The sequence below is a fragment of the Epinephelus lanceolatus genome, chromosome 6 (assembly GCF_041903045.1).
Source record: "Epinephelus lanceolatus isolate andai-2023 chromosome 6, ASM4190304v1, whole genome shotgun sequence".
In the NCBI taxonomy this organism is placed as follows: Eukaryota; Metazoa; Chordata; class Actinopteri; order Perciformes; family Serranidae; genus Epinephelus; species Epinephelus lanceolatus.
The window spans coordinates 43,234,158-43,256,910 of NC_135739.1; the positions used below are offsets into that span (position 1 = coordinate 43,234,158).

Below are 22,753 nucleotides of genomic sequence, written 5' to 3' on the forward strand. Positions count from 1 at the left end.
AATATGGTCTCTATGCTGTCTTCTCATTTTCATGGTGGCTTTCATTTTGATGAGGAGGATGGGAAGTAGTGGGTTGGGTGTAAAGTATGCTTAGCTTTCACTATGCATGTGTGTGATAGTGTTGTGGCCCTTTTGGCTCAGGACGAGACAGATAACACTCCACCATGCAAACCTGCTTGAGCAGTTAACTGGGCTGACAGACCCCCCATGTTCTGCCATAATGACCTTCAGCTCAGACAGGCAGACACATAGATGGAGCAGAAATAGATGAGTCTCACTGTGATGTACAGATCAGAATACTGGGAGGCTGAGAGAGTGCTTTACAGTGACTTCATATTGAATAACTTTCATCGATGAACAGACGGTTTAAGTGGTTGAGTGATTTGAAGTGGTATCTGAATTTCTCTACTGGCAGGCTTCTGCTTCTGGGCATACGGTATTATTGTATACATACTGTGTTCACCAAACCCCTGGGGCATTCTCTATTGGCCTTAACAATTAATAAGCAAGGGTAAAGTGGTTATCATTACTTGCTGCCAGACTTTTTCTGTGTCATGTGGTTGTGATAAACCTCAATATTCATAACGGAAGATTTATGTTATATCCACATCTGACCAGTTTTGTCAAAATCACCATTTTTACCACTACAGTAATCCCACTGAGTTACGGGGATCTATTGTCAAGGATTTATTGTTATTCATTAGTCTGACATTGTAGGACTGACTTCATTGATCTTCACTGCAGGAGGTGACAACAGTGTATTATCGCATTCTGTGACTGTTTTTTAAATTAGATTAATGTGAATTTAATCTGTTCCTTATTTAGCATTAGAAGCATTATTTTCTGTAGCTTTCAATTGCATTTCACAGTCTTCTTCAGCATGATCTAACTATGGAACTTTGGTCAGGCAGTAACATGTTGCACCAGTTTTCATAAGGTGACAATGAGTTACAAGCCCTTTTTACACACAGGTGAGTGACACTATAGGGCTGCTACAAAGTCTTTTTTTATGCTGTCTTTGCATTTTTACACAGAACCAAATGACACATCATGCCACTCTAGTATGTGATTTTAGACAGCATGCCAGCATCCCAGAAGCAAAAGAAGCATGGGGGGTGTGACACATAACACAACAGCATCAGCCCCTAGTGTGACATGAAACATACACCACATATACCACGATAATAATGATATAACTTGGCAATAACAATCATTTACCATCTCTATTATATGGCCACTGATCTTGTCCTCTGGTCGGAGGGTAAGGGTAAGCTCCTGGACCTCATTGTTTTCCCAATTTGTAGACATTTACAGCCACTGTTTCTCTTAGATAGCTGCTAACCGCTAACAGCTGCTTTTTAAATCTGCAGCAGTTGGTCGCACGCATAACGTAGTCAAAATATCACACCCGTCCTGCCCATGGTCCCATCTTGCCAGCGGTTCCTTTAATACAGACACCGTTTTGGTACTGTTACTACCTCTCGTAGTGGCTTAAAGGCAAGACAATGCTGTCCCTCATTATGTGATCGTGCCTTATATACAGCACAGTGAGGCAGCATAATGACATTATATTCCCACCTTGAACAGGCAGTGTAAAAAGGGGCTACAGTTTAGGGCATCTCCTGAGTTTTCTTCATGAAAACTGAACATGACAAGGGCAAAGCTGCCCTTTTAACACATTCTGCTTCCCTCCTCTTCAGAGCTGTGTATCAAGCCTCAGTAAGTACAGAAATATGCTTTTAGTATCAAGTATCAAAAGACTGTTGAAAGTACACTGAATGCTCGGTTAAATTCTTAAGTCTTATTCTTTGATCAGGCATTTTCTGATTTAATACTATATTTTATTAGGGTTGGGCAATAACAATTGAAATGCTAATCACAATAGAAACATTTAGGGGTGTAACGGTACACAAAAATCACGGTTCGGTAAGTACCTCGGTACACAAGTCACGGTTCGGTTTTTTCGGTACAGTAATGAAAAAAATAGACAACTATTAAATATCTTTTACTTATTGGTAACCTTATTAAAACATACCTCCACAGCAGTTAACTCTTTTTACACATTTTTTGAATGAAACAAATATATATAAAATCCTGCTTTTTCACATTGTTTGAATGAAAATATAAATATAAAAGTGAAAAATAAAATCCTGCTTTTTTTAACACATTGTTTGAATGAAAAATATAAATATACATTTCTGCTTAAACAGTTTTACTCAATTAAAATTAAAAGTATAGTGCAGCTGGTCAGCTTTAAAGCCTGCTCAGATTCAGTTTTACTAGGAACTTACGTAGCTTTCCCACTTTGTTAAAGTGCAGTAAACAAAACATGCTTATATCTAAAGTGCAGCTTAAACAATTTTACTCAACTCCAATGGCGTTGGTTATTTCTTTAGCGCGATGGTCAGGGAAACGCTCTTTCTTTTTAAACGACGACGATATCGTAGTTTGCACCAGATTGCTTTTTCTAGTCGTGCCGGTTAACGTTCAAACTCGGGTGGTGTCACTTCAGATGCGTTAGCATGTTAGGCGTGTTTGCAAGTACATACCCGACCGCTGTTCTGCAGTGTCGGCACACTGCTTTTGTCTTGTCAACTTGTTTATTTCCATCTTCGTATTTTACCCTGAAACCAAAGTTTTCCCAAACGGAGGACTTAAGGTTTGCGGGTAGGTCTTCAGGTTCGTCAGGCTCACTTGCCATGTTGTCAAAATGCGAGAATGCGCTGCACAAAGTGAAAGCGGAGATTTATGGTCGGACTCGGTCCGTCACTCAATTATGTCCGTCGGAGAACTAGATATTTTAAATGGTTCGGCTTGCAAAAACGGAATTAAAATAAAACAAAATAAAATAAAATAATATCCTGCGCCCAATAATTCGGTACAGGGTCACAAATACATGTACTGTTACGGCCCTAGAAACATTCCATCTCTGAGAAAATGTGAGACTTATACTGTTTAAGAACGTTCTTAATGTGCTCCTTCAGAGGGAACAGTTACAACAACCTTAAACATAAAAAGCTGTGGATTTGCAAGGTAACAAAACATGTGGCGATTTGGCTACTGAAAGTCCTGTTTGGCTATTCAGTGAATGACACTCGGGCTACTTAAAGTCTAAAATGAAACAGTTTAGCCATGTGTATTGTTAAAGGTATACTATCCAGGAATTTTCTGAAAAACAATGTATAGACTCATACAGAAGTGATATCTCTTAATCATCACTTATGGCACAGAGGCTGCCTAATTTATTTATTTTTTGTTTTGTGTGGGACGTTAGCTGGCAAAGAGTGCAGGTGAGTTTAGAACTTAATAAAAAGATAGCAACCAGGTCTCAAACTGCAAGCAAGACAAATCCAAGAGGAAACAATGATAATCATAAACACAGCTCCAAAAATTTCAAGTTGTCAGCTTTCACTTTTGCTTGTGATGCTGTTGACAAATAGTAGTTGATGATCCCTGCATAGTATATATTTGGCTCAAAACGCCAAAAACGTACCAACAGACTGGCCATCTGGAGGTTCTGGAGAATCACAGAACGGCCGGTACTCCAGGACGGCCGGCGGCCGCCACGCAGTCATCACCGTTTTTTTTTTCTTTTTTCTCCCTGATAATCTACTGTTCCACGTCCAGTCCGCTAGGTGGCAGCCTTTAAATTGGATGCCAGCCGGCCCATAGATATCTATGAGCCGGCCGGCAGCCAATCAAATTGAAGACGAAGGAAGCTCATACCGTATGCGCACCAGTTGTTGTGGGCTGGGCCGAGTCAAAGTCCAGGGCTGATTTTTAGTCCCAGTCCGCCCCTGCGTACCAAGAAAGATCTGGAATACCACAAACTAAGTTAATCACCTCACAACATCATTACCAAAGTTTGTATAAATAATGGATGTAGCTACAATGACATCACCCATTGGTTGAGTGAGAGTCTCTCTCCATGGGATATTTAAAAATTGCGGGTTTGTGCATTTAGTCCTTCTCAGACAAGCTCGGAGATTTAGTGTTGCGTTGGACCGATGCTACTCACCCCTTTTCTTTTCTCCGAGTGAGGATTAGAATATATGCAGTTCACATGACCCGCCCAAAATGAATACATATAAACACTTGAAGATCCACTCATTACTAAAAGTGTATGTCATATAAAAACTGAAGTAATGGTCATTGATTGAGTCAGGTCATCAGCTTGTGCATTGAGTAACATTGCGAGTTAATGTTTCACTTTAAAACTCTCGGCAGTTGAGTGAATTAAGTTATTTTTTTCTCTGACTCCGGCTGCTGCGAGAGGCAGCAAAACATCCTTATATTTTATAGTTACACTCTAATAATTAAACTTTCCACAATATGAACAGCGGTTTCCGCCTCAAAACCAGCCACAACTCAGCCCTGAGCAAAGTGACCGTCCGCTACTGACCAGTCAACAGACTGCAGTGTTCACAGCTCCACCTTTTAGTACCAGATCTGTGTGCTAGGTATCCCAACAGAAGGCTAGGGGCTACCTATAATGATAATGGTTAGGAACAGTTCCGTTGGTACCATCCACAACTGTTTGCAGTGGAAACGGAAAAAAGACGTACCAAACTGAACTGTACTGTACCATACTGCGAGGTGGAAACGAGGCTTTAGACTGTGGTGACGCCTCACAGACAGCCTGTCACTCAATCTGCCCCATCGTTAACTATGCATAACTTTAAGCCTTAAAGGGACAGTTCAACATTTTGGCAAATTCGCCTATTGCCGTAATCCCTATAGTCATATGGGTAGGTACGTTACCTTTAATTGTCAGTGCCTGCAGTTCTGAGATCGGTGGAGCAGAGCTGGCCACTGAAATGGAGGTGAATGGTACAGCCCCTTCTCTCCCTCAAAACTAATCAAATACACCATCAAATGACTCCAAAATGCTCTAGTGGAAAACATATGGCTTGTGCATTCCCCATGGTATGAAATAATAATGTATAATTAAGTAACATTACAACACATGAAGCAAATACTCGGAACTACTTTCTTGAGTAAACTACTGGGTGGAGTGACACAGTGCGCAGCTGAGACAGTGCCGTTGTTATTGCTTGTAGCCATTTGCGGTATCGTCAGCTGGACACACCAGAAGGATTGAGGAAAGTTTACAAGTGTTTTTGTAAATCATGGTTTACACATGCATTGTAAAAGGTTGCGGTAACAAGCCGAAGACATGGAGCAGAGTGAAGTTTCACGTAGTTCCAACCAGTAATACGGACAGGATGAAACAATGGCTATTTGTGCTGGACATCAACCCTGACACGCCTGTGGAAATGGTCCGGAAAATGTTTGTGTGCTCCAGCCATTTTTTACCGGAGGACTACACTGAAAGGATGGAGCGCAGAAGCTCAGGAATGGTTCAAACCCCTTTCTTGAGAGACACTGCCATACCATCTGTCGGCATCACTAAACAAGCAGACGTGGTAAGTGGTCGTTGTGTATTTTGCTCAGCAATTTCTATGCTGTAACGTCACCTCCATGTTGAGTAACATTAGCCTACAACCCAAGCATGGTAAATAAGGCTAAAATGCAAATGTTGTTGTGGTTATGTTATGGATAAGTGCTTGCCCAGAGCATATAGTGAAGTGACTGGCATTACTTCTCATTGTTGGGAATAAACAGACTGCTAGGGAACATTTTATGTTGTTGTTCCTTCAGGAGTTGTGGTGATTTATGAGTGTGGAGTTAGCATGTTCTCCCCGTGTTTCGGTGATTATTTTGAGGTGTACTCTATATTTATATTGCACAGGTGTACCTAATAAAGTGGCCAGTAAGCCCCACATTTACACCACCGGCTCTGGGTCTCCCCTCAGCCCCTGGTTGCTCGGCAGCCTCAACCTCTCTTCTTGCTCTCTCTTCTTCCAAAACCTGTAACTCTTCCTCTGTATATTCTGGCTTCTTCCCAACAAACTTGTTGTTTTGTTGACAGGAGTAACTGCACTAAACATACGCTGTTTTAAATCACTCCGCCCAGCAAGTACTGTATGTCTGGAATGTAGTTCCGGCTGTGCATTTGGCTTCAAAACAACTCTGTCTCGTAATATTACATTATTATTTCATAGCGTGGTGAATGTGTAAGCTACAAGTTGTCCACAAGAGCGTTTTGGAGTCATTTGATGGTGTATTTGATTAGTTTTGAGGGAGAGAAGGGGCTGTACCATTCACTTCCATTCTGTGCGGTAAGCAGCGGGCAGCTCTGCTCCACCGATCTCAGAACAGCAGGCACTGACAATTAAAGGTAATGTACCTCCCCATATGACTATAGGGATTACAGCAATAGTCGAATTTGCCAAAATGTCGAACTATCCCTTTAATAAAATGTAAACAGGTGAGTTTTATAAAAAATGTAGCCCATACAGTATCATGAATGTTGATATTAGCTATAGAGGCCAACATTGTTTTTATGTACCAGACTGTAAACATGTTTATTTCTGCTGTAAAGTTGGGCATTTTAAGGTGGAGGTCTATGGGGATTTTTAGCCTCTGGCGCTAGCCTCAAGTGGCCGTTTGATGAACTGTAGTTTTTTGCCCTTCTGTATTGGCTTCATTTTTCAGCCTCAGAGACTGTCATTTTGATCATCACCCAATAAGGCATACAGAGTGAACATGCACAATTTCAAACACCAGTAATTAGACCCATACACTGCAACAAAGAGCAAGGCAGAAAGATTCCTGCAACATTAAAAAAAATGCTATTTGCAGTGGTTAAACATATCACACAATATGCAGTCAAAAATTTTAACTGATGAACTTACTGACCTGAAGTTACTGAAATTCCCTGGCTATAAACATTTACACTAACATCCGGGCCACTCTGTCTCCATGAGCAGAGTCAGTCACGGCTTAGCTGCTGCTTAGCTGCAAAACATCAAGGGAATGGGAGGCGTGACATTTTTCTCTGCGTGAAGTGCACGGTGTCAGCAAAAATGGTCTTTGAAAATGGTCTTTTGATGATCATGTTGACATCATACCACATTTTACTACAGTTTAAATGTCTATCTGTCAAAGACATGAAAGACATGTCTTCGTTTTAAAATATAGCCCTCTGACAATGTTTTTGTGGACAGAATCCCTTAATTTGTCGTTATCAGGCTTTTATTTTGAAATGTTGTTTTCATGGTCTTGTTGACAATGGAGTGGCTTGTACAGCTCCAGAAATGAGAGAAGTATTGGCTTTTAATTGTGAAAATACAGTCAATACAGCAGCAGGCAGCTTCACAGCAGCAACACTGTCTGCACGCATGTGAGCTGCAGCAGGGGTCCGTTTCACAAGGTTTAGTGAAACCTCTGAGTCTGTTAACCCTGAAATGAGGGAAAATCTGAGTTTTCCGTTTCAAAAAGGGAGGTAACTCAAACCAGAGAAAGAGGAGTAACTCTAGCCTGTTTCAGAGAGAGAGGTAACTTAAGCTCTCGGTCAGTTACCGTAGTAACAGACTCTATGAACCTAACCTGGTCGGGACCAGGTTTTTCCTCAATGAACCTTGAGTTTCTCTCTGTCTCCGCCCTCTTTCAGAGCCACACACTCCATTTGATTTCCTCATTCATTCAGTCAGCAGGCGAGTTTTGGCGTAGCCTAGTTCTGCCGTCTGTCTTTTAAAAAAATCATTTTAAAAAATCAGAGTCAGTATATTAGAAGTCCATTAGGCACAGTAGGTGGCGACTTTTTTCACTAACATGGCATGTCCTTTTGATAACGATCCCGTGGATTCAGCATTACTGCGCAGAGAATTAAATAGCCTATTCGTCGGGAGATGGTTATAGACCGCGCATAGATGTTTTAGCATTTCCACACAATTTCCTTTTTGAGCTGTACCGTTTCACGTCACAGTCCATCATCTACATACACAACCTAATCCGTCCTTACATTTGCAAGATTACCAATCGTAGTCATGCTCTCACATCCCAGCAGATATTATGTGTTGCGCTGCGTTTCTTTGCAAATGGAAGTTTTTTGTACAATGTCGGAGATGCTGAGCACTTGAGTAAGGCAGCTGTATGCAGGGCGGTCAGAAAAGTGTGCTCGTTTTACGGGCATCTGCCTTCTTTCTGTTGGCTGAGTAGAAGTCTGTGTTAGTTTAAATAGGCTTAATTATTTAACAGAACATGATATAGATGAGAAGACATTTATGTGTGTGAAAACAGCATTATGTTGGCGATAAAACAACTGCACAGTCAAACAGCCACTTAATATATACTTTACAATGTAAAACATGATCAAAATGAGGTACCCCCATGAGATTATGCCGAGGTCTTACCTGTTTGAACAATGTTTTTATATTTCATCCTAAACTGCTGCCAAGTGCGCTTCTCCCCCGCGGGATTGCACCTAAATGAAATAAATTAATAGGCTACCATTCAAGCAGTTTTCCCCTGTAATATTATTGTGCTTGCAAAGGACTACATTTAAACTTACGCACTGACCCGAGCAGCAATGTTCTCCCACGCCATCTCCCTCTCTTTTGCAGCTGCAGCGGTGTTGCACTTCTTTTTGAAAACGTGTGCAAACTCGCCGTATGAGCGCATTAAGATTTCTAATTCTAGTGGGGTGAAAAACGCAGCCCTCCTCTTCCCTGTTGCCATGGTGACTCATCAAATCGGGGCTCCGTTGATGCTGGCTTTTTATAGTTGTGGTGCACGCGCTTGACTCCAGGTGAAACTACTCCGAGTTGATTAAACTGATTCAAATCAGCTGTTCTGGAACCGGAAACTCAGAGTTTCCTATCTCAGAGTAGATCAACCCAGAGTTCAGGATTAGACTCAGAGTTTGTTGAACCTGCTTTGTGAAACGGACCCCAGTTCAGTAAGGTAGCTGTAATGCACTGCTCATGCAGGCAGTGTGGCCTGGGCATAAGAAATTTACAATGATCTTTACTGATAAGAAGGATTTTCTTTTTCTTTTTTTGTATACATATTTATTGTTTTAGTTTTTTCTTTGCAGCTCATAACTTCATGCTCTAAATCTACTACTACTGCTAATGGAGAGTTTTAAGCTTAACCAAATCATTAAGGTCAACAGAAATACTGACTACTGATACTGACCGATTTTTTTTGTGAAATTTGTGTATCAATATGGACTGATAAGAAAAAATATATAATTAAAATTGTATGTCATCTTTGTTAGCCCTAAATTTTATTTAGCCAAAGTTATCACTGATGCAACGAAACATACAAACTAGGGTTTTTTAAAAAAAGTACGGTTTTAGCATCAGTACTGAAACTCATGTATCATTGACACCAATGTAGAACCCTTTCCAACAACGCTCAAGACCCTCTCTTCTTCTTTCCCTGCTGTACTAAGCCTTGCTCCTTCTTGCTTTTCCTCTCAGTTGATGCTTCAGCCAGCCAATCAGGCCACTCGGCTGCTAATGCTAGGAAACGCTTCACCTTGCAGGGACTTTCCAACAGGAGGTCTCTTCCAGCAGGTAATAGCACAACGCGTCACTTAACTTGATCATCACCATCGCTGGCATCTTTGTCAACACCATTGCCCTCGTCGCCTGTTCTTTTTTCTCTTCATCTGCCTGTCATCATCATCTTCATCATAATGATAATCATCATCATCGTGAACAGCCACAGCATCTACCCTGCTTCTGTCCTTCAGTCTCCACTTTCCACTCACATAACAGCTGCTTTTTTTCTTCTTTTGAAGTCAAATGTTATATAAATTTCTGTGTTGGTGTGTATCTGGTTGATGCATCCCAGCACCTGCAGTGTGTCAACATAATAAGGGCCACATATGGCTTTACTCCCTTTCATCTGCTTTTATCTGTTCATGTCAGTATCCTCTGCATCTGCCCGTACTACAAGAAAACTGTGATTCAGGAAAGAAAGGTACTAGTGCTCTTAAAGAGACAGCATTTGAAGACAGGAAGACAGCAGGAGATAGACAGAAAGAGAGAGAACCTGTCTGAGTCCCGGCAGTGGTGACACCACAGCAAGGCTAAATTCTGCGGCGCAGCTCTGTGCTAAATGTCACCCTCTAATATTCAAGCCCTCTTGATATTTGGAAGCGTATTAACATTTTTAGAGGAGTACGGGCCTTGATTCCAAGTTCTGCTTTCCACGTTGCAGCAGTTTGGCCAGTCTTTGGGCCACACATGTCCCTAATGAGACGGGAAGATGATACTGTGTAGAAATGTGTTCCTCCAACTACAAATGAAAATTTGCTAGAAAATGTCCAGTTGTAGCCTTGATTTACCTTTAAATGCAGAGAGAACCAGGCCATTATTGTGATCAGACTTATTTTTAAAAAAAAGGCCTTTGTAACTGATTTCCTGTGTTATGGATATATTTGGTCATATATCAGTAAGAAGCCTCTTATCTGTTCCTGTTTTAATTAGTTGTTTCTGCTGTTTCCTGTTAATGCAAATTCAGCACTTCCTTCATGTGTGTTTATTGTCTTAATAAATTTGCTCTAGAGTACATTTCCACACCACTAATTTTATCAGTATAACAGCAGAGTTATGTCATTCTGTGTTGATCTGGGTTTCTCTATAAATAGTAGCCCTCATTTATCAATCTAACAAACAAACCAGAGCAGATCCAAGTTTAGAAGTCATCTCGTGATAGCCTTTGCATGATATTCATGAAACATTCATATCTCATAAATCACAGCGTAGGAATGATTGGGCGTTGATAAATGTGGCAGCTGAAAACATTCATCATTTACATATCCCAGTCCAATGTATTCTGGGTTTAGAGGCCTCACTCTGAGAGTTTACGACATGGAGAGACATAATATGGCCAAGAAAAGAAACTTCTCTGAGCTAGAAATGGAAACGCTGACGTCCCAGGTCCAATTTAACCAAATGGTATTCGACAGCCTGAAAAGTGGCATCAAAAGAAGTTGGAAACACAGTATTGGAAAGAAATCATTGTTGAGGTCAACAGCATTGCAGTAGACAACTGAAATCCAGCTGAGGTTGGAATATTTAATTTACACATCCATAATATATACCAACCTAAAGTCTACATATATTTATAATTATAGATTTTATTTTATATTATATCATAGCGATAGTGAATATTCATATAAAAGCTTATAACTGACTCAGACTCAGTGTGTGGCTGCATGTACTGGGTCGGCTTCCATTTCAGGTATAACAGATGACAGAGAAGGCAACAGTTCATTTCTGATTCCCCATTTCAGGGGGTCGAATAAAGGCATAATGCTAAAAAATAGCCTGTAAATGAAAAGAAATAACGTTTTCATCCACAAATGTATTGCAGTCAGTTGTCTTTTTTTGTTTGCTGATAAGCTGCTATTAAATAAACACGATACTTCCTGCACTTATGTTTCACATTAAAAGCTTCCTACCTGCTCAGAGGGCATAATTTCTTTTGGAGGGTGTTTAACATGACATCTGCAGAATGGTTGAGTTTGACTTTAGTGTAACACCACATCTAAGAATAAGAACAACATTTATCTTGTAAAAGTAAAACTCAGAGCAGCAAATTGGTGAGTATGACATGACTCTGTTGTTGTACAGATGGAATTAATGTAAATATAAAGGAGGCAGACATCATGGCCAAAAGTATGTATCCCTAGTTTTTACAATTTCAGTAGGAAGAACTCAACGGGCCTGTGCAGAGCCCTGACCTCAAGCCTATCCAACACTTTTTGGATGAACTGGAGCACCAACTGTGAGCCAGGTCTTATCACCTAACATTTCTGTTGGACCTCACCAATGCCCTTGTGGCTGAATGGAGCAAAACCCTGCAGCAGGTACAATGCCTGGTATAAAGTCCAGAACAGTGGAGGCTGTGATCCAAGATTTTGGAAAGATTTTGGAAGTACATGGCATCCTGGCAATTTACAGTACCAGCCTCCTCTTTTATATTACAGGGATCTTCTTGAAAAAGAGTTTGCTTTTGTTTCTTTAAGAATGAATTCCTGACAGCATCATGTATTGGTGGAGTTTGGCTGTGTCAATGACCAGAGCTCAGGCATTGCAAATTTCTTTAACTGAATCCTAACCCTAAACCCAAATCCAAAGTATGAACTCATCTCTAGGTCCTTGTACAGAAAGTACAATAGCTACACACTCCTCAGCACCTCTTTGAACAATGACTGTGCTGTCTGCTCCATGAAATGGAAATCGATGGTGAGTCGATGGCAGGAGTCCTCCATTTGAATAGATCATCATTAACAGCAGTGTTCTCTGCAGCTTCCTGTGCTTCGCTGCTGCATATGTCCACTCAATGAGCCCAACATGTTAGATCACTGAAGAAATAACACTGGAATGAAGGGCCACTCTGTCTGTTCTGTCCTGTGTCCATGGTTGGCTGTTTCTTTAAGTTAACACAGCATTCCAGCTCCGGAGTGAGAAGGAGGTGGTGTTCAACCTGCAGCTTTACAGCTGCTCATTTATATTGAAGTCAGTAGGTAGCAGGCCTGTCAATTAATGGACAATTTCCTTTAAAATAAGTCAAGTCAAGGAAGGATCCTTGAACACCTGAATTTCAAGGAGGCTACGTCATCCAGTCCCATCAAAGGACTGTTCCTATGTAAAGGATCCTTTGAATTCTACAGAGGACCAGTTCTTTCCTTTACATAATTTTCAGGGATGTATGTGTGTATCCTCAGTGGGAATGAAGTACCCACAATTCTTTTTCTGCACAATTTTGCTGGAATTGAAGACAGGCCTTTTCAGTGACCCTGAGATGAGGTTAAAACTCTTGTTAAAATTATTTTTTTTCTTACATCATTTCATGCATTTCTGCTTCCTCCTTCCATTTGCATGAACTGTTGTTGTTGTTGTTGTTGTTATTATTATTATCATTATTATAAAGAAGTAGTTGCATTGGTAGTATTTACGATTTTATGGAGAGGTTAAAAGTCTTTTTTTATGTGAAGATGGATGTCTAGAAATGGGGTGTTAAGAATGCTGAAACCAGTAACCTCTTCCCTTCTTTTCATCTCTTTCACACTGTCACCTTGTTATTTCATTCATTTAAACCCTCTGTAACACTCCATCTCTCTGTCCATCCTCCTCTGCTTCTTCATTTCTTTTACCTTTCCCTCTCTTTACTCCATTTTGCTCTTTCTGTCTGTCCTTCCTGGTCCGTCTCTCCACGTCTCCTCCTAATCCATGACCCTCTCCGTCTATAGAGCCTGCTGCTAAGGAGGCAGAGGTCACCCGCCGCTTCTCTCTCACCTCCTCTCTTGCCTCCTCTTCCTCCTCCTCTTTCGCTACACGGCGCACTAAAGGTACCAGATTAACTGTCCAAAGTCTTTTCACCTTTAAAGTTCTCTCTATTTTTTTAATTATTATTTTACTGCTGTTACACTCAAATGTCATTTTCTATTCTGTTAACATTCACTACTCTTACATACACACATCACACTAATGAATGTGGTATGGTAGAGATAGCTCAATCAGGTTGAGTTCAACACATTTTTCATTAAGATATAGTGACTCAAAATGCGTTCTACCAAACAGTTCTACCAACGTAATGTCACTTCACATGACCTATTTACGTCACTAATGTAGCATGCTACACATACTAGCATAGTATGTTGTCATTAGAATAACTCCACTGACTTTCATTTTCACATGGGAAACCAATAGTGGACTCCCGGTTGAAAGGCCAGAGTTTGTTTAGGTCCGTTTCCATCAAGCAGTCCTATACTGTTCCGTTCAGTTCAGTATGTATTTTTCCGTTTCCACTGTGAGAAGTTGTGGATGATACCAATGAAACCATTCCTTACTGTCCCTATTTTTGGTCACCCCTCTGTTGGGGTACCTAGCACACAGATCTGGTACTAAAAGGTGGAACTAAAAACACTAGTCTGCTGATTGGTCAGTACAGGATGGTCACTCTTATCCAGGGCTGAGTTTTGGCTGGTTTTGAAACCTTTGTCACCACTGTTCATACTGTGGCAAGTTTTGCACACATTAATAAACTATGACTATAAAATGAAAGGATGTTTTGCTGCCTCTAGCAGCAGCTGTACATTAGTTTGAGAAAGAAGTAAGTCACTGAGCCGTCTGCTGGCAACTTTTAAGGTGGAACGTTTACTTGTCATGTTTCTCAGTTGACAACGTGTATGCATTAACATGCCTTAAATTTCAATATGACAACTTTAACCATTCCATTCGTTTTCAATGTCTTTCTTGGATGACATACAATTTTAGTAATGATTGGAACTTCAAGTGTTTAAAATTATAATATATAATAAAATATATTAATTTTGACTGGATTATGTTAACTACATATATTTTAATCTTCACTACAAAAAAAAAAGTGTCACAGAGTGTCATTCCTGTGGGCTCAGGCAAACTAAACCCCTGCGCTTGCCTGAGAAGGACTGAATTCACAGACCCACAATTTTTAAATATCCCATCAAGAGAGACTCTAATTCTTGACTGATCGGTTTTATTCTGAAAATATTGGTGAGCAACCTTGTTACGTGGATAATAAACGAGGTGCAATCTTCCCTCTGTGTCACGAGTGATGTGGAAATACAGCAAATGCTGGATGGACCAGTGAGTTACAACGACCCACCGACGTTTAAGAGTACTGTTTGCGGTGGAAATGCTAGACGTGGGTCTGAGGTCTAGGTACTATGTTTGAAGGGTTATGTTTGGTTTCAAAGGTACTATATTGAAAGAGTTTGGTGGAAATGGGGCCGTCTGGTGCGTGTCATTATACTGCCACAAAAGTTGCCTCTGCGTGTTAGTATGTGACTCAGAAATCACAGACAAAGAGGCACTATTTGATGAGTTCAGAGTGAGAATGAGCTGGTGGCTTTTGTTTCTTTGTGTTATGCAGACCAGGGGAGTCAGAATGGTCGTATTTAAGGGCAAACTGCTGTACATTGAAATCCATTTATAAGTCACTCTGATGTGATTTCTGACTTATTGTGATTTCGGTTAGACTTTAAAGACAACACATACACACATAATTTACATACGTGTAGGATAAGGTTTATACAATGTAAGTAGGATAAATGCTAACAAATGATGTATAGAGTATGTAACAGGTGTCGTGGATAGGCATAATGGAAGACATAAAACATTTTAAAAGCCTTCTGGACTCTCCCATCTACACTTCTGCCCCCTCAGCAATGCGGAACAGCACTGTGATTTACATGTTTTTCCCCAAATGCATATGAATACATCATCTTAACATTACATTACATTTTCAAATCATTAAACACATTACTCTGTCAAGAGCTATTAAATTTTACCAGAAAACATTTAACAAACAGCATATTTCAGTAGTATATATCCTAAAAATCATGAAAAACTACATTCAAAAAGGAAAACAATGCCACCCTGTGACTGAAATACAACAGTGCTTGCGGTGGAGTGGCTTAACAGAATCAACAAAATTTCTAATTTAACAAAGGAAAACCCATACCTTCAGAAGACATACATTTTTAAAGGCTTTTTTAAAGGCCCATCTGCACTTCTGCCCTAAAACATGCAAAATAATTATGTTTACAAAAGGGATTACAAGCTTCGCTGCTTTGGTCACATGACATGGAGGGACTGCCATAATGCAAATCTCGGCAAATTAAGTAGAGTGGTATCAATTAAAAACGTCTCTAAAACTTAAATAAGTGGGGAAAAACATCACAAAAATGATTGATCTTCAACTTTAAACACTGTTTATCAAAGGTTACAACCCAAATGGCTCATATTCCAAAGAAAACAGTATAATATAGTGGCAGCATTCTACACAAAACTTACCCTCAGCAATGCGATATCGCACTGTGAGTGGTAGCAGGGAGGGGCTACAGAAGCAAAGGAGGTATGGAAGAGGCAGAATGCAGGGAGGTAGTTTAAAGAAAAATAATAATAAAATGACAGTAAATAAAAATAACTCAGAGATAAAATTGACAAACACTCAAAATGATTAAATTAAATGACAAATAAGTTTCAGAAACACATTTTGGAAATAATGATTAATAAAGTGCATTTTTGAAAATGTGAAAATTGTGTCTAAATATAATATATCATAAAAACAACAACACAATTTTCTTACCTCCCTCGTATTTACTGCTCTCTTGAAATGTATGAGATGCATAGAGAAAATCAAGCCTTTGATGAGAATGAAAACAATGTTAAAGGGGAAAAAGCTACAAATGAGTGGACATACATATTCTTTTTAAAAAGCCATGGTAAGGAAATATGAATTTTGATAAGCTGACATTTAGAGCATAGGGTGGCATTCAAAGTGGCAGTAGAAGTGCAATTTACTGTGGGAATATAGATGAGAAGTTCATTTTAAACCAGGCAGAGGCAGGGGAGGAATTAGAAACACCAGAAGAGAGCCAATGAACTTCTCTCTCAAACTATTTCTACTCAGTCTGTTCTCTGCTTTCATTGTATTTCCATTTTTCCCCTCATGCAGTCAGCAGTGTTTCAATAACGTGTGACCAATAAGAACACCGGGGGTCACATTGAATGTAAAGTACTCAGTGAGCTTGGAAATGTGGCTGTAGCTTTTTAGCCTCTGATTTTAATTGTCATCCACCTTGTGCATTAATATCAGGGCAAAGTATCATGCTTTATTGGTAAAATACACAGCAGCATGACTGTGCTACATGTATGCCACAACACCATTTTATACGTGTTTGTGTCATGCAGATTCACTAAACCATAGGTGTCAATGGAGGGATTCCCTTCCCTAAGCTTAGCCTAGGCGTGGGCAATATATTGAATATACTTGATGTATTGTGGCTTGTTCCACATGGGATGTATATAATGACTAAGCTTAAAGGGCCAGTGTGTAATATTTGGCAATGTTTATTGTCAATCTGAATCTGAATCTGAATATTCTACCCATTAATATGTTTATACAAGTGTATAATCGCTATAAAACAAAATTCGTTTGGTTTTCATAGCCTTATAATTATGCTTTTATATATATATATATATATATATATAGCAAGGGCCTTGCTTTAGAGAGGTCGCCATCTTGCGCCGCCATGTATGTAAGGCAGCCCGAGCGGACAACCAGCCAGAGAACACGTTTCGCGTGTATAAATGAACCAACGAAGACAGCGGAAGGAAGGAAGAAGGAGGAAGAAACAGCAGAGAGTGTTAGTAGTTCGTCGATAGAGAGTAGTGAAAAGTTTTTTTAGTTATAAAGTTTGCGAATGGACCACACTTACCACGCAACAGGAGAGAATGAACCCGAACCGTCATCTGCGAGGAAAAGAAGACGCAGCTTCACTCCTTGTGATGCAGTCTCTGCGGCGCGTTTCCTCCTGATGATATATCTCCCCAACGATGGTAGCAGTAGCACCGAATCCCATTCTGTGCATTCAGCCTCTCTTCTCGCCCGCTCAGCATCAATCACATGGAGTTCCTCATCTGTATGCTCTGGCTCAAACAGGTATGGCTCTGGGTCTGTGTCCGCTACAAGAAACTCTTCAAAATCGCATTCAAAGTCGTCCATTGCAGCTATTATAGTCCGGAGATATCGCTAGGCTAAATAAACAGCTGAGCTCTGTTTACAGGCTACGCTGTCAGTCAGTGTGTGGGCTGGAGACTGAGCAGAGAGGGGAGGGGGTCCCCACTCGGTATGGTAAATGAGTATGTGTGTAAAGTTATGGAGTGTGTGTGTGTTACGCTAGAAGAGTCAGAGTTTGGGACGGAGTCTTTTACCCCCTGGAGTGTTACCGGAGTTTCTGGAGTGCTCAAATAAACTGGCCTTTTTCCCGAACACTCCTTTGGTCTCCTGCTCGTGAGGGATTCATTACAATATTGTAACATGGCTTAGATTTCTAAATAAACCTCGTCGCTAGATAGACCTACTCCTGAAAAACTCGTGCGCAAGGCTTTTTGTCCCTACAAGGCCACCGTCATTTACCCGACGGGAGGGGTGAGCGAGTGAGCCCTGCAATCTAGAATTTGACCACTGATGTCACTGTTTTCAACCCATTTTACACACTGGCCCTTTAAGCTTCAATTTCACTGCAAAAACATCAACACTTTGTGCCCAAGATGAGCAGAGTGCTTCAAAATAAAAGCACCAGTGGTTCCGCTTTAATTTATTAAATTATAACAATGCTTAATTCAACTTTTATAATACAGTACTTATTGAGACTTTATTATACTGCAGTTCATTTCATAATTTTGTGTTTTAGAGATTTCAATTGCAATACATATTGTGTATCACAATATAGCCTAAAAATGTTGCTTTTTTTTTTTTTTGCTTTTTTTTGACCATATTGCCTAGCTCTATCATAGCCTTTCCTAATCCCATCCATAAAACAAACATATTCACAGAATAATTTCATTGTTTTTTTTTTTTTTGTAGATTTGGCCACTTCAGTCACACCAGATGAGCCTCAAAATGTGTTTTTCCTCACAAAGCAGAAAGAGTTCAACTTTCATTAATGTCAATTGTATGAATATTCAGCAAACGCTTTATTGACAGTATGTGAGGAATTAAATGAGAGTCACAACCCAGCGCCTTGTCATTTTTCACTCTGTATTGGCACTCTCAGATATGAAGCCATCTGGGCAGCATGAAGTGTATTCTCTAATTAATGACATTGATGAGAAAATGGCTGCTTAGGGTCGAGAGAATTTGTAGTGAGTTAATTAAGACCTGGAGATAAATACTTATTTAGCTACAAATAAATCATAAAATCATTGATGGGTTGGGTACTACTGCCTCTACATCCACTTAAACTAGTTAAATCTATGAAACAAACACACACACACACACACACACACACACATACAAACAAACAAACAAACAAACAAACAAAAAGGTTACAGGTCATTCTGTCATTGCAGAATGTTCTGAACTCCTGCATTGCTGACTGCAAATCTGTGTAGGACATTATCCTAGAACACATACTTGTGCTGTGTTTTATTTTTTATTATCTCCACCAAGTGTAGGCCTGGATGGATAATGTGTTACACACACGCGTGTGTGTGTGTGTGTGTGTGTGTGTGTGTGCATGTGTCTGTGCGTGTGTGTGTGTGCGCATGCGTGCGTGCGTGTGTGTGTGTGTGCCTTCCTTTTAAAATGTTAGTATCTAATTAAGCTTCTGGTTGCATGTTATTTCACCCTGGCCAGGTCCCCTGTCTGCTAGCATAAAGAGCAAGAGACATGAGATAAAGAGTGATCCTACTCCATTTGGTTACGAAGGTACATGCACGTGTAAACCAAAGTCATGTTTGTAATGTACAGGTTTTTAGCATGTTGTGATTTTTAGTGTTTTGTTTGGTGAATTAGGCACATCTCATTTGTGTGATTTATATTTTTATTTGCAAATGGTGTGTGTGGTCCATCCATGTTCAAGTATTTATGTGCTTGTTCACTTCTGTTTCTTGCCTGCTGTGTTGACTTGTGTTGTGATTTGTGATGGGACATTTTTCAAAATGCATGAGCATTGATTGAAAAGAGAAATCTGTTAGCATAGTTTCGGTGTGGTGAGGGGTTTGTTGTTTGTTGTTTTGTTTATTTATTTGTTGTTTTGGGCCCATGGACTTGGTTGATTTCTGCATGAGTAGAGTTGCACTGCCCTTCTGACTAGACAGACAGAATTTCATTTATGTATCAGGACCCTCATGTTTTAAATGTTGGTTGTGGTAGATGATTTTGAGTGGCAATCATGCTGAAAAGGTTGGTATAAAGCATTTGGCTTCCCTCCAGATACTTTGCGTGGTGCTATGGCTGCAGTCAGGAAACGTCAGAGCATGACTAGCAGCACTGCTACTGCTGCTGGCAACAACCCAGCTGTCCCTAGATCCACCTCCCAACCAGGTAACCACAGAGAAGGACTCATCTCCGACAGTCATTTGTGTGGTGGTCTTCTTTATGGGACTGATTTTAGTTTTATGTGTTGATAAATTGCTGAGTTTTTGATTAATAATTTGGTTTTTGTAAGTATTTACAAATATGTTATATTTATTTACTTATAGTATTTATAAGTGTTTATTTTTTTCTTCTGATATGTAACTTCAACTTCTCTCTGCAGCACGTTTATTTCTACCCTCAGATTGGTTTTCCAAAACTCATCTGGAATACAACCTCTAGTTCCATCTCAGCAATTTACCAGCCATGACCATCAAATGTCTCCAAACAGGTTGTGCAGAACAGTCACAGAAATATCACTGTACTTTTGGTGAATATGTCCTCATACCTCAATAACAAAATCGGTCAGTGCTTAAAAGCCTACTGATTCTGTGATAGTTACAGCAAAGCACATTTGCAATAGTATACACAGTACAGGCCAAAAGTTTGGACACACCTTCTCATTCAATGCGTTTTCTTTATTTTCATGACTATTTACATTGTAGATTCTCACTGAAGGCATCAAAACTATGAATGAACACATGCGGAGTTATGTACTTAACAAAAAAAGGTGAAATAACTGAAAACATGTTTTATATTCTAGTTTCTTCAAAATAGCCACCCTTTGCTCTGATTACTGCTTTGCACACTCTTGGCATTCTCTCCATGAGCTTCAAGAGGTAGTCACCTGAAATGGTTTCCACTTCACAGGTGTGCCTTATCAGGGTTAATTAGTGGAATTTCTTGCTTTATCAATGGGGTTGGGACCATCAGTTGTGTTGTGCAGAAGTCAGGTTAATACACAGCCGACAGCCCTATTGGACAACTGTTAAAATTCATATTATGGCAAGAACCAATCAGCTAACTAAAGAAAAACCAGTGGCCATCATTACTTTAAGAAATGAAGGTCAGTCAGTCCGGAAAATTGCAAAAACTTTAAATGTGTCCCCAAGTGGAGTCAAAAACCATCAAGCGCTACAACGAAACTGGCACACATGAGGACCGACCCAGGAAAGGAAGACCAAGAGTCACCTCTGCTTCTGAGGATAAGTTCATCCGAGTCACCAGCCTCAGAAATGGCAAGTTAACAGCAGCTCAGATCAGAGACCAGATGAATGCCACACAGAGTTCTAGCAGCAGACCCATCTCTAGAACAACTGTTAAGAGGAGACTGCGCGAATCAGGCCTTCATGGTCAAATAGCTGCTACGAAACCACTGCTAAGGAGAGGCAACAATCAGAAGAGATTTGTTTGTGTCAAGAAACACAAGGAATGGACATTAGACCAGTGGAAATCTGTGCTTTGGTCTGATGAGTCCAAATTTGAGATCTTTGGTTCCAACCGCCGTGTCTTTGTGAGACGCAGAAAAGGTGAACGGATGGATTCCACATGCCTGGTTCACTGTCCACTGTGAAGCATGGAGGAGGAGGTGTGATAGTGTGGGGGTGTTTTGCTGGTGACACTGTTGGGGATTTATTCAAAATTGAAGGCACACTGAACCAGCATGGCTACCACAGCATCCTGCAGCGACATGCCATCCCATCCGGTTTGCGTTTAGTTGGACGATCATTTATTTTTCAACAGGACAATGACCCCAAACACACCTCCAGGCTGTGTAAGGGCTATCTGACCAAGAAGGAGAGTGATGGAGTGCTGCGGCAGATGACCTGGCCTCCACAGTCACCGGACCTGAACCCGCAGAGTGAAGGCAAAGGGGCCAGCAAGTGCTAAACACCTCTGGGAACTCCTTCAAGACTGTTGGAAAACCATTTCAGGTGACTACCTCTTGAAGCTCATCGAGAGAATGCCAAGAGTGTGCAAAGCAGTAATCAGAGCAAAGGGTGGCTATTTTGAAGAACATGTTTTCAGTTATTTCACCTTTTTTTGTTAAGTACATAACTCCACATGTGTTCATTCATAGTTTTGATGCCTTCAGTGAGAATCTACAATGTAAATAGTCATGAAAATAAAGAAAACGCATTGAATGAGAAGGTGTGTCCAAACTTTTGGCCTGTACTGTACATAAAGTAGCAACAGCCTACAGTTTAACCTAGCATGCCGTCTTACAATTGTTTTGGTGCGTCATTTGATGCTACTGTGAGATGAAAACAAGGATGTTTAAGCAAGTGGGAGCATGAACTTCTGCAGTGTGTCCTCTTACATTAATAACACAAATATTAGACTTTTTTAATCTCTAATTCTTTAAAGAGTGGAGTGACTAAAAGTCTGTGCGGCTCTCATTGATAAGCTACAATTATTGATACAAACAGGGACAGTCTCCCTTGTGAAGACTTGAACGCCAGCCACCACCAGGGGCATTGTAGTTGGGTGGGGGACTGATTACCCAGGCCCCCAATGGGAGGGGGCCCTTGCAAAGCCTGGAATGAAAAGTTTGGTTTTGTTTGCAATTTATTTATTTATTTATTCATGTTATTTCTAAGCAATTTGTGCCATAACTTTGAAAATTGACAGAGTGGCTAAATGAACTGGTTGAAAAAATAAACTTTGTATAAAAAATAGTGGAAGCTCTCTTAGCACCCCTCTCACCCATTAAAGGCCCAAAATGGTTTAATCTGCCCCTCTACCAGGATTTGTCTCAGCAAAAGGAAAGAAAAGAAAAGAAAGAAGGAAGAAAATCCAATGGTGCATGAGAAAGATATGGATCAAGAGAGGAAGGGTGGAGGGCCCACAGGGACTGGTTATGCATAGGGCCCAGAATTTGGTGCTACCCCCCAGGCAATAGACTCTGACCTCCTTCCTAAGAAAACACTGTTATGCTACTTCCCCACAAGAGGTCGCTTGTGAGGAAAACATGGATTGTTTTAAACATGTCAGCAGCAAATGATTAATGTCAAGTGAAGTTTATTTATACAGCCCAGTATGACAAATCACAAATTTGCCAGCATATACAGCACCCTCTGTAGACCCAGATGCTGTTGTTTTTCTGCTGTGGACAGTTTCCCTTGGTTCTAAATAATCTATT

At 40.3% G+C, this 22,753-nt stretch overlaps 1 protein-coding gene across 2 annotated transcripts in view; it reads left to right on the forward strand.

Moving 5' to 3' along the window:
• mcf2l2 (MCF.2 cell line derived transforming sequence-like 2) overlaps positions 1–22,753 on the forward strand; it is a 267,264-nt gene that overhangs the window by 210,127 nt on the left and 34,384 nt on the right. For both annotated transcript variants that reach the window (XM_078169084.1, XM_033622399.2), the window contains exons 28-31: positions 9,330–9,425; positions 13,115–13,213; positions 19,051–19,122; positions 19,630–19,740. In XM_078169084.1, the coding sequence (XP_078025210.1) occupies positions 9,330–9,425; positions 13,115–13,213; positions 19,051–19,122; positions 19,630–19,740 (378 nt within the window). The remainder of the gene's footprint in view (positions 1–9,329; positions 9,426–13,114; positions 13,214–19,050; positions 19,123–19,629; positions 19,741–22,753) is intronic.